The 12,946-nt window shown below is 36.5% G+C and overlaps 1 protein-coding gene across 6 annotated transcripts in view; it reads right to left on the bottom strand.

Annotated features, from left to right (window-relative positions):
* The window catches only part of zgc:162200 (uncharacterized protein LOC558638 homolog), a 94,112-nt gene that overhangs the window by 38,443 nt on the left and 42,723 nt on the right, over positions 1 to 12,946 (bottom strand). For all 6 annotated transcript variants that reach the window (XM_039774125.1, XM_039774127.1, XM_039774124.1 and 3 more), the window contains 2 exons: positions 4,657 to 5,100; positions 1,027 to 1,827 (listed from right to left, as the gene is read on the bottom strand). In XM_039774125.1, the coding sequence (XP_039630059.1) occupies positions 1,027 to 1,827; positions 4,657 to 5,100 (1,245 nt within the window). The remainder of the gene's footprint in view (positions 1 to 1,026; positions 1,828 to 4,656; positions 5,101 to 12,946) is intronic.

A 12,946-nucleotide genomic window follows, 5' to 3' on the forward strand; every position in this document is an offset into this window, starting at 1 on the left:
GTCCATCCTTTTCGAAAAATCCACTATCCTCTGACCGTCTTCATTTCTCTCCTTGACACCATACCTACCCCTCACCTCCTTGTCTCCTCTGTTCCCTTCACCAACATGCCCATTGAATTCCGCTCCAATCACAACTTTCTGTCCCTTGGGTACACTGTTCATCACTTCATCCAACTCACTCTAAAAATCTTCTCTCACCCATTGCACACCCAACTTGCGGTGCATATGCACTAACAAAATTCATCATCACACCTCTAATTTCCAGCTTCATAATCATTACTCTGCCTGACACTCTTTTCACCTCCAAAGGTGAAATTCCGTTCCTTCAGAATAACTCCTACCCCATTTCTCCTCCCATCCATACCATGATAGAATAATTTGAATCCACCTCCAATCCACCTGGCCTTACTCCCCTTCCATTTAGTCTCTTGCACGCACAATATATCAACCTTCCTTCTCTCCATCATATCTGCTAACTCTCTCCCCTTACCAGTCATACTGCCAACATTCAAAGTTCCTACCCTCAATTTCACTCTCGTTACTTTCCTCCTCTCCTCCTGCCTCCGGACACATCTCCCCCCTTCTTCTTCTCCTTCTTCTTCTTCGGACAACAGTAGCACAATTTCCGCCAGTACCCTGTTGACTAACAGTACTGGTGGCGGTTGTTGTTAACCCAGGGCTCGACCGATCTGGTATGGAAATTTGTATTGTTGTCCGCATATTGATTTGCCAAAATTTTACACCGGATGCCCTTCCTGATGTAACCCTACCCATAAATATAAATAATAATTTAGTAGAAATGCAGAATACAGCCACATTTTTTCATTCCTTATGGATTCAGTTATAACAAAAACAAATTGCTGCAAACCTTTTTTTTTCATTTTCAGCAACATTTAAGAATCCACAGATTTTTTTGAAAATTATTTTTAAATTATGGGGTTATAAGAAGCTACAGTCTATTTCTGTAGTCTCAGCTACTAAACAGTAATCATAAACCTAGTTTGGATATATTAATTCATAGCATACCTGTAAATGTTTAATCTGGTTCCTTGCTACAGTAATTAGATTTCGTGCATTCATAGGGTCTCTAAAGTCTATAGTAGGCGAGCTGGAGCTGCCTCCAACAGGGGAAGAATCACCACTATGACTACTTTCACTGACTGGAGACTCTGGGTTTAGCATCATCTTTCCTAAAAGGTCAGAAGAACGACGTTTTTTGAGGGAACTGCGGCTGCCTCTTCCTTCTTTGTAGTAGTCAAGCATTACCCGATTTGGTGTTATATTATTGCACATACAAATATGGTGATATAAGCTAGCCATCTCTTCTGTGAACACCACCAGCTCTTTCTGTACCATGCCAAGAATGACTTCTGTATCAGTTGCCACTTTACGAGTTGTTCCAATTTCTTTTTCCAACTCAGAGATTCTGTCCTGGTCTTGTCGGCTAATCTTGATACATTGACAAATCTTATCAGCAAGCTCCTGTGCTTCACCCCTCCATCTGTCTTTCTCATTTTTGTATCTGGTTTCTAGAGCACTAAATCTAGCTTCTGCTTCTTTTAAATTCTTCTTAAGATGTATAAGCTCTTCATTAGTTGAAAATGGGAATTCCGGGTTTTCTTCACCGTTGACATGTAGTTGGCAAGAACCCATATTGTTTCCTTTCTGATGCTGCAATAGTAAGTCATTGGAGCTCTGCAATGCCTCCAACTGTTGAACTGACTTGTGTACCATATGTTGTTGCTCTGATAGAGCCTCCTTTGTTATATCTAATTGCTTCTGTAACTCTTGCACAGAATTGATGAGGGCTGTTTTTTCCTTCTCCACCTGTATAAAAGAAAGCTAAGATGTTATCCTATGAGAAATTTTAATACATTTTATTTTCAAAAATTAACAAGGCCCTATGACAACAAAAAAATCTAAAAGCAGCAGAAAATACAAACAAGTTATATAATGTGTAGTATTTATAGTATTTGTGTATTTACTAAAATTTATACAGCACATTTATCAAAAGGCTTTTAACAAAACTGATTATGTTTGTATTAATTACTACATTAAAAATTCTAACCCATTAAATTCAAATTTAGAATTATGGGTAGTTGTAGACTATGATAGCAGAAATTACCACAAGATTGGGAAAATCTCTGAAGAGGATATCAGTCTACTTTGAAATGCAAAGAAAATGGACATGCATACCAAAGCAATCAAGACCGGTCACTCAGCATAATAAGAATGTCTTGTAATGTAAGAGGATATCACATATCCTAATCAAAACCCACAGAAATTTGTAGGCATAAGACACCCCAGGTTAAGTTATAATAATAAATTGTAAATATTAAAGGTCTACCAAAGAGCAAATTACACTAAATAAAGGTGTCAGCATCATAGAAGATGAACATAAACCAAGGCCTCAGTGAATTAAAAAAACAAGAAACAATCATGAGACTATGTATGACTGACGCAATACAGTCATCAGAACTACAATCTTGCACGCTCCCCTACCAAAAAAAAAAAAATTGCTTAGAGAAAGTCTATGTTCATCACATGCTGTGGTTTTGGCTGGCTAATAAGCATAAGGATTTGCAGACTAGTTTATCACAGGGCAATAACCCCCAAAACACAATTACAGCATAAGTTTGAAGAAGAAATTAGCTAAACAAATAAAATTAGAACTGTCAAAGAAAACACAACTAAACATACTGTAAATTGGTCTGTTGCTGTTGAGAATACAAAAGGAATGATTTTTCAGAAAGCAGAAGACAATTTTAAATTTCTCAACAGCTGAAAAATGCTAACAGTACAAGAACAACAAGGGAAAAGATGAAAGAAAAAGACAAACATGAAAGGAAGGAAACAGAAAGATAGAATAATAAAAAAATATATAGACACTTTTTGTCTTTTGGATGTTGCTAACAGGAAAGAAAGTTCAATTTTAGAAATATATTTTATTCTTCTTCACAATGCATCAAAGTTTGTTACTAGGTAACTAACGGCAAGGATACAATGATAAACCTGCACATACAGTGTATGACTAAAGTAAAGTAGTTACAAATACAGTTATGTGACTTTATTCAGGTGTTCCACTGCAGTGGGTATAAAGGAAGGATGTGGTTGCTCAAGACAGAAATTACGTAAAAAACATGAATACACATAAATGTTTTGTGATTCATACTTGACAAAAGGGAGCTAATAGAGGTGTTAGACAAATATGAAATTTAATATTCATAACAAGTAAAGTGCAGAAAGAAAGCTAAATTGTTTGGTCAACTGGGTACTATTAAATGGGATACTAAAAAAACATTGATTCAAAAACATCTGTACAAAAAAATAAAGTAAAAGAGTATCAAAACCAAGAACTACTGGTAATTAAAAAAAATCAACCGCTGAGGTAGACTTTTATTTAATGGTGGTATCTTATATAAATATAAGAAATTGACATTAATAATTAAGAATGCAAACATTTTTTAAAAGAACTGTGAAAAAGATTCTTTTTTTCCCCCATTATATCACCATTATAAGCTAAATGAAGAACTATGCGTAAAAAAATCATATAATATTTCAGCTAACAAAAGGGCTAAGAGTAAGTTTCAGTAATGTTGAAAAAATAAACTGTAAAACTGTAATATTAACACAAAAGGTATCCACTGCAAGAAGAACTCCTCTATAAATCCAAATTGTTCAAAGCGAACAGAAACATCCACTAGAATCATACTAGCATCAAGTCTGTCATCAATTTTGACATCAATGCCGAGAAACTGGGCTAAAAATTGAAAATTTAAAGCAATGCAAGGTGTTTGTCGGATTGAGGCCAATATAAATGACTTGGTAAGACTTGTTTCAGAAGAATATGCATGAAGAAAGTGGGACTCATCTCAGGAGATGATGACCACCCATTAAACAGAGCCGTTACCTACAGTAAGCATGAAAGGACAAAAATCTCACATAAACCGCAGATCTTTTTTCCTCCGAAGTGCCCTACAGCTGTTAACAAAAAGCACTTAGGAGAACATACTGTGCTTTTACATAACACTGTATATACTCTATGTCTAAGTGAAACTTTTCTTAGAAGCAGTTATCCAAAAACTTATGGTAAACATTTAATTTTTACTGTTGCTTAAGTTGATCTTATATGCTTCGTTAACTGCTATGAATATTTGAAAGTATTTTTGAAATGTTTTAGGTATAACTCATTGTCTTTATGCACTTTTATCTTTAATTTGTGACTGTAACTAAAAAGATAAATACCAAGTTTTCTTTTGTAAATGACTGCAAAGCTCAAAAAAGCAATTACACAATTAAGAGACAAACTTTATATACACATCTTTCATCCTTTCTGTCTCGTGTCCATTTTCATACATACAATGGGAAGTAGCTGCTATATCATTAATTTTTTATTGTGAAATGCATTAATGAACAACTTGCAGGAATATTACAGCAAAAAAAAAATGTTAAGCACGGTTCAGGACAACAAAAATACTGAGAGGTCTACATTTTGCTATTAAGATATCACATCCCCTGGTGACTTATGACAAGTCATATGAGAATCAAAACGTACCTATATGTCAAACAGTAACGGAAGACAAGGTAAAGCATAACTATCTTATGCTTTTGCTAACAAATTAACATTTATAAGTTAGTAACATCATATCATCTTACCTGGAGCAGTTGCTGTTTAAGCCTTTGAGATTCTGAAAGATTCAACTCACTAAGCAGATCCGAGACCAGGCTGGGTGCAGGCCGGAAAACATCACTGTTCCGTGGAGTTGAGATACGGTGTAAGTGCTCTCCATTGATTTTTGGAGGGTATATCCCACAACTGTTAAAGCCACTGTCTTCTTGGACATCTTGAAGACTCTCTTCCAGACCTTCCAGATTAAGATGAAGGTTGCTGAGGGAGTCAAAGGGATTGATAGAATACATTGAGAGTTCCTTGCGCAGACTGCTCTTTTGTTCTCTCTCCTCCTTAAGGGTCTGCAGAGCTTCCTCAAGCTGTCGTTCAGAGATTTCTCGCAGACGATTCATTTCTTCAATCTGGTTATTCAAAAGCACCAGCTCTTCATCTCTGCATTTCAGCTCATGCTTCACTGCTTCAAACTCCACCTTGTAAAGACAAGTAAAACATATGATTTTAGATGAACACATTTCAAGATATGAACACAATTACTTTGGGTAGTACTAAATGCTCTGAGCTTTATATATCACAAAGCTAAACTGAATCGATCCTTCGAATTATGCCCTATTCTATTGGAAACTATCTAAAGAATCATCTTTATTAGGATGGACAAACTTTGTACTGAATTAGTATAGAGCAGTGATGTCCAACTTAAGGCCCGTGGACCCAATCCCATCCTTGGACCTTTTATAAGGTGCCCTGCTACATCAGTATACAAATCATGTCACATATGGCACAAGATGGCCATTAGTTTTCTCAAAAACTCCCTTTTAACATGTGTTTTATATACAGATTGTATCCATATATAATTTACACTTACACCTGGTATTAAAATGTATCTCCAATGTTTTCCCTGTGCAGTACTGCGCATCGCAGATTGTAACCTATATAGCCATGATGAAAACTGGCTGCTTATAATGACCCAGCAAGAAAATGCAAAAAGAAGGTGGCACATTCAATATTTTGTAGTGATGAGGAGTATTATGATGGTAGTTCAACTTTAAACAGTCCCCTGTTGACAATCTGCTCAGTTTTTAAAGCTGCACAGGTGTCATGGTTGGCCCACCTTTTGCAGCCCTTCTGACTACAGCCACTGTCATATACGACTCTATTGTATTTTCTGCTGACTTGAACTTTGCATGTGGATAGAAAGCACAATTGCATATCCACTCATGCTAAATGTGATTGTTATCCATTATGACCAGCTCAGAATGTGGTCTGTGTGGTCTATCACCAGCATGTTTACACCTGTTTTTTAATTTGTTGAAGTACCATTTGAATGTGATGCATGTTAATCTAAGTGTACATAGGTGTGAATTTCCCTTGGGAATAAAGTATCTATCTATCTCTCTATCTATCTACACTGCATTAGCTACAAAGCCTTGTGTGTGTCCAGACTGCTGCCCTCACTCAACTTCACATGCTGACATAGTTTTTTCACTTGATGCAGATTTCTGTCCCGCGGCCATTGGTACCTTTCCTAAACTACTTTACTTTCTGAGAAAAAAAAAGCCGATAAAGATGGAAATCAGTTTCAAGAGTTATACAAGGCAGAATATATGACTATGCTGAGAAAAGATGTACCTGCACATCTTGTCTGTAAAGAAAATGTGGTTATAGTTGTTTGTTGATATACTCCAGCCTGCATTGGGTGTACAAAGTGTTATTTTCTGCCCTAAATAAAACTGAATTTGATACTCCTGGTATATAGGCTGTGTATTTTTATTTCAGCTAATTGGAATACACTTGCTATAAACATGGTCTAGGGGCCACATTGACTGCCCAGACAGCGATTCCTAAATTCAGCATAGAAGTATAGTTCTTGGCTTAGTTGCAAATGTCAGGAAGAGCTGAAAGCAGTTAAGGCTAAAATTAGTTACTGTAGAGAATAAAAGGGGCTCAATAAACAGAAATAGAGTTAATATATACATCTTTTATCAAAAAACATGAATCTATTCATCTTTTTGGTGTGTCTGCTTAAACAAATTCATATTAACTTATTTTCACTTTCAAAGCAGACATTGTATTCTCCTTATCTCTAGGGGTGCCACTTTACATGCCTGCATGTAACTCAATCATATTAACTTTCAAGATGAATAAGAAGAACTAAAATAAAGATACTTGCTAAGAAACAACAATGCAGGTGAAGATATTAAAAACTAAGATAAAAGTAGAAAACTTGATATGACCTTTTATACTTTTAACATTGCAATTGCAATTAACAGTGCAATTGTTTACATATTCAGACTAAAATGTATGACTAAAAATGGGGACAAAGAGAAAACAGGAACCAGTGGCCAAATGTATTTCACATACAAGCAAATCCCAAAAGTGTTGATAAATCAGCAATTTATGAAGATCACGACTTAAGTAGTTTAAACAAAGAGGGATGTTTAGGAGTTATGCATACTGTATGTAAGGTAAACATGGCTCCTCAAGAAGCACTTAAAAGATAAGTATATATCCCTAATGCCCTGTTTACTGCTCAATAATGGCCCATTACATTGTACAGCTTTAAGCAGAGAGGGCAAAAGGTAACTAACAGCATGGGAGGAAAAATATTTTGCAATGTCATGGGCAAAACCATATATATATATATATATATATATATATATATATATATATATATACTGCTCAAAAGAATTAAAGGAACACTTTTTAATCAGAGTATAGCATAACGTCAATGAAACTTATGGGATATTATTCTGGTCAGTTAAGTAGCAGAGGGGTTGTTAATCAGTTTCAGCTGCTGTGGTGTTAATGAAATTAACAACAGATGCACTAGAGGGGCATGACCCCTACTCTCTTTTCTGTTTCTTTTTCCGGTTTCTTTGTGGTGGTGGCCTGCGCCACCTCCACCTACTCAAAGCTTCATGATGCTCCAACAATGATGGACGGATTAAAAGGAAGAAGTCTACGTGACCATCATCATCATCAAGCCCTTCCGTGAGAACCCTAAATCCAAAGAGGACTGTTTCATTTATGTTAGGTAGAATGCCCAGAGGGGACTGGGCGGTCTCATGGTCTGGAATCCCTACAGATTTTATTTTTCTCCAGCCGTCTGGAGTTTTTTTTTGTTTTTTCTGTCCCCTGGCCATTGAACCTTACTCTTATTCGATGTTAATGTTGATTTATTTTTTATAATTATGTCTTTCATTTTTCTATTCTTTAATATGTAAAGCACTTTGAGCTACTGTTTGTATGAAAATGTGCTATATAAATAAATGTTGTTGTTGTTGTTGTTGTTGTTGAACAATGAGATGACCCCCAAAACAGGAATGGTTTAACAGGTGGAGGCCACTGACATTTTTCCCTCCTCATCTTTTCTGACTGTTTCTTCACTAGTTTTGCATTTGGCTATAGTCAGTGTCACTACTGGTAGCATGAGGCGATACCTGGACCCTACAGAGGTTGCACAGGTAGTCCAACTTCTCCAGGATGGCACATCAATACTTGTCATTGCCAGAAGGTTTGCTGTGTCTCCCTGCACAGTCTCAAGGGCATGGAGGAGATTCTAGGAGACAAGCAGTTACTCTAGGAGAGCTGGAGAGGGCCATAGAAGGTCTATAACCCATCAGCAGGACCAGTATCTGCTCCTTTGGGCAAGGAGGAACAGGATGAGCACTGCCAGAGCTCTACAAAATGACCTCCAGCAGGCCACTGGTGTGAATGTCTCTGACCAAACAACCAGAAAGACTTCATGAGGGTGACCCAAGGGCCCCATGTCCTCTAATGGGCCCTGAGCTCACTGCCCAGCAGCATGCAGCTCGATTGGCATTCGCCATAGAATACCAGAATTGGCAGATGCACCACTGGTGCCCTGTGCTTTTACAGATGAGAGCAGGTTCACCCTGAGCATGTGACAGAAGTGAAAGGGTCTGGAGAAGCCATGGAGAACATTATGCTGCCTGTAACATCATTCAGCATGAGCAGTTTGGTGGTGGGTTAATGATTGTCTGGGGAGGCATATCCATGGAGGGTCACACAGACCGCTACAGGCTTGACAAAGGCACCTTGGCTGCCATTAGGTATCAGGATGAAATCCTTGGACCCATTGTCAGACCCTATGCTGGTACAGTGGCTCCTGGTGCACGACAATTCCTGGCCTCATGTGGTGAGAGTATGCAGGCAGTTCCTGGAGGATTAAGGAATTGATACCATTGACTGGCCACCACACTTTCCTGACCTAAATCCAATAGAACACCTCTGGGACATTATGTTTTGGTCCATCCAATGCCACCAGGTTGCACCTCAGACTGTCCAGGAGCTCAGGGATGCCCTGGTCCAGATCTGGGAGGAGATCCCCCACAACACCATCTGTCATCTCATTAGAAGCATGCACCGATGTTGTCAGGCATGTATACAAGAACACAGGGGCCATACAAAGTGCTGCGTACAATTTTGAGTTGCTGCAATTAAATTTTGACAAAATGGACTAGCCTGCCACATCATTTTTTCACTCTGATTTTTGGGGCGTCTTTGAATTCAGGGCTCTGTAGGTTGATCATTTTCATTTCCATCAAACGATGTGGCATCCTTTCGTTCCTAACACATTACCCAGTCTATATCAGTATAGATATCCAGGAGGATTTCTTTTTCCCATTGAGATCTGATGTGTTTTCAAAGTGTTCCTTTAATTTTTTTGAGCAGTTTATATATATACATGGCTAACAATAAATAATGAAATGTTCCATTTTGACAGTTTTATTTGTGTTAAAATACTAAAACATACATAAGACAAGTTTATCTTGCTAAATGTTTCTTAAAACCTAAGTCAAATACCTATTTGGCTCTGTTTAAGGCATATTATTTGATTGCAAACAGGAAAAAAGGGTGATGTTAACAATGATTCTGTACTTGCACTGAGTTTTCAGCCTAATAAAAGAAAATGTTAACATCACATATATGTTATTAGATTATAGTGTCTCCACCATCATTATATTCTTTCTTGCTCCAAAAGAAAATCTGAAATGTAGCCATAACATGCCTAAATAATAGTGTCAATTTGTTTTTTGTAGACTGTTTTTTTTGCATTTGATATAGGAGTCTCTTTAACAATGCTAATGTTGAGATGGACTTTGTTTTGAATTAACTAATAAAATTCACCTTATTTAAATTTTTAACAGGCTGTGTATCACAAGTAATTCAAAAATAAAATGTTAAATATTATTATTATAAAAATGTGATGCTGACATTTCTTTCCTTATTATTGCTATTAGATTTGTATTTGTTAAATTAGTGTTGTTTACATTTTGTCAGTCTTTTGTAGCCTCAACTTTACAGTTCTAAAGAGAGGTGAATACACAGCAGATATTGCTTACAGCCCTCCCATCCTAAATATTTCTTGGAAGTTAATGAAAGGTCATGCTTTGCTTAGTACTTGGGTGGGTGACTTCTTGTGAATATGGTAGCCCTATCGTAATTTTTTTTTTCTGGCCACCAAGAAACAATGCTCCTCCTTTATCTTACTGTAGATCAGCTGTACTCAAAGTGGTGGTCAGCACCAGTTTGTGAGCCACCAGCTTCACGTCTTCAATGTTCCATTATTACTTGTGATTACAGCAGCATAGTTACAAAGATACCATTATCATAGAAAGCATCTCACATAATGAAAAGAAGTTATTCATCAAAAAGACGCATTATCAATGTGTGCAAAGCATGGTAGAATTCATTTTAAAAATCATATCAAATGTATGTGACTTACAACTCCAATTCCAAAAAAGTTGGGGTGCTATGTAAAATGTAAATAAAAACTTAATGCAGTGATTTGCAAATCTCATAAACCCTTATTTTATTCACAGTAGAATATAGAAAACATATCAAATGTTTAAACTAAGAAAATAAACCATTTTAAGAAAGGAATAAGGTCATTTTGAATTTGATGGCAGCAACACGTCTCAAAAAAGTTGGGACAGTGCCATGTTTACCACTGTGTAGCACATCCCCTCTTCTTTTCACAACAGACCATAAATGTCTGAGAACTGAGGAGAATAGTTGCTGGACTTTTGTGAGAGGAATGTTGTCCCACTCTTGTTTAAAATAGGATTCTAGCAACTCAACAGTCCTGGGTCTTCTTTGTCATACTTTTTGTTTCATGCAGTCAGGCCACTTCAGTTCTTCTACTAAGAAGCCATTATGTTGTAATAGATGCAGTATGCAGTTTAGCATTGTCTTGCAGAAATATGACTGAAAAAGACAGTGTCTGGATAGGAACATACAGTATGTTGCAGTAAAAGCTGTATATATCTTTTATCATTGATGATACCTTTCCAGAATTGCAAGCTGCCAACTCCATAGCCACTAATGCACCACCATACCATGAGAGATGCAGGCTTTTGAACTGAGCACTGATAAGTTGGATACTCCCTCTTCTCTTTAGTCCAGAGGACACGGCGTCCATGTTTTCCAAAAAGAATTTCAAATTTCAATTTGTCTAACCACAGAACAGTTTTCCACTTTGCCTCGGTCCATTTCAAATGAGCTTTGGTCCAGAGAAGACAGCAGCATTTCTGGATCATGTTCACATATGGCTTCTTCTTTGCACGATACAGCTTTAAACATGCATTTGTGGATGACATGGCGAAATGTTTTCACAGGTAATGATTTCTGGAAGTGTTCCTGAGCCCATGCAGTGATTTCCATGACATAAGCAGGCTTGCTTTTAATGCAGTGCAGCCTGAGGGCCAGAAGATTACGGGCATCCAATATTCATGTTTGGCCTTGTCCCTTGCACACAGAGATTTCTCCAGATTCTCTGAATCTTTTGAGAACATTATGTACTGTAGATCATATTCAGTCTTTGTAACTTTTGATTGAGGAACATTATTCTGAAATTGTTCCAGAATTTGCAGATGCAGTTTTTTGCAGATTATTCAATCTCTGCCCTTCTTTACTTCTGAGAGGCTCTGCCTTGCTAAGATTCTCTTTTTATACCCAATCATGTTACCAATCTGTTGCCAATTAACATAATTAGTTGCAAAATGTTCCTCTAGCTGTTTCTTTTTAGTACCACTTACTTTTCCAGCCATTTGTTGCCCCGTCCCAACCTTTGAGACATGTCACTGCCATCAAATTCAAAATGAGGTAATATTTTTCATGGAATAGTAAAATGTCTCACTTTCAACATCTGATATGTTTTCCATGTCCTATTGTTAATAAAATAGGGGTTTATGAGATTTACAAATCATTGCATTCTGTTTTCATTTACATTTTACACAGCATCCCAACTTTTTTAGATTTGGGGTTATAAACCAAACTATAAATATGGTCTTCAAATTACCATGTTAAGTCATATGTTTTGGGAATGCAATGCACTCAAATCATATTGGGTAACATTTTTTGCTTTATTTGTCAGATATATGAAATAATTCTAAATTTGAAACTATTGACCATATCAAACAATACTTGGTCATCAAAAAAATCAATTTTAAGATATTGCTTATATTGTTCATACTCAGTTGGAAAAAATATATTTCATGCACCATAAATTCATATAAAACATAATTGCACAGTAACTAGTATTACTTGAAATCTCTCTCCAATTCACTGCAATGAATTCCATAATTGCAAATTCCATAAAATTAATCTGTCACTGAAATCATAGCTTATCCTTTGGAACTGCAGACTTCTTTGTTAAATTTTTTAAACTCTGAATATATACAAATAATCAAAATGGAGAATAAAATAAAATACAAAGACTCTGTGTTAGCCTCCAGAATCTGTGTGTGCGTATATAAACAGAAATCAGTTGCTTGCTTCTCTGCATGTACTTCAAAGTTTTCATTCATTCCAAGTAAGTGGCAAATAGAACTGAATCAAAGGGCTATTCTTTGGACTGTTGTTCCTCTAATTTTTCTGTCCCATACAGCAATGCATTACATGCATTGATAATTGAGAAATTTACCAGGTGAATTAGTTTTTATCTTCAGTTTTCAAATTAAGACTGGCTGACCTGTTTGTTTTGTGGAACCAGTGTTTTGATACTGTAACAGCTGCAAGACACTTATTATGTGCATTGTCTGTAACATGAACAGGATATGGGTCATAATGTAGAATTTCCAGTTTACTTTCCATTACTTAAGGACTGGCACACTGATATTTTTTACTTGAAAAGTACACTCCCTTGGTAGTAGTTTGCAGCATGATTATTTGTTAGTGACATAATCATTTGTAGAATTTTTGATTTCATTTGATAGTTAAAAAAATCAATATGCAAAACACGTTATCACGATGTTCAGTACTTTGATTTTCCACAACTGTTACTGAACAGAGAAT

This window comes from Polypterus senegalus, chromosome 13, assembly GCF_016835505.1.
Source record: "Polypterus senegalus isolate Bchr_013 chromosome 13, ASM1683550v1, whole genome shotgun sequence".
Taxonomy (NCBI): Eukaryota; Metazoa; Chordata; class Cladistia; order Polypteriformes; family Polypteridae; genus Polypterus; species Polypterus senegalus.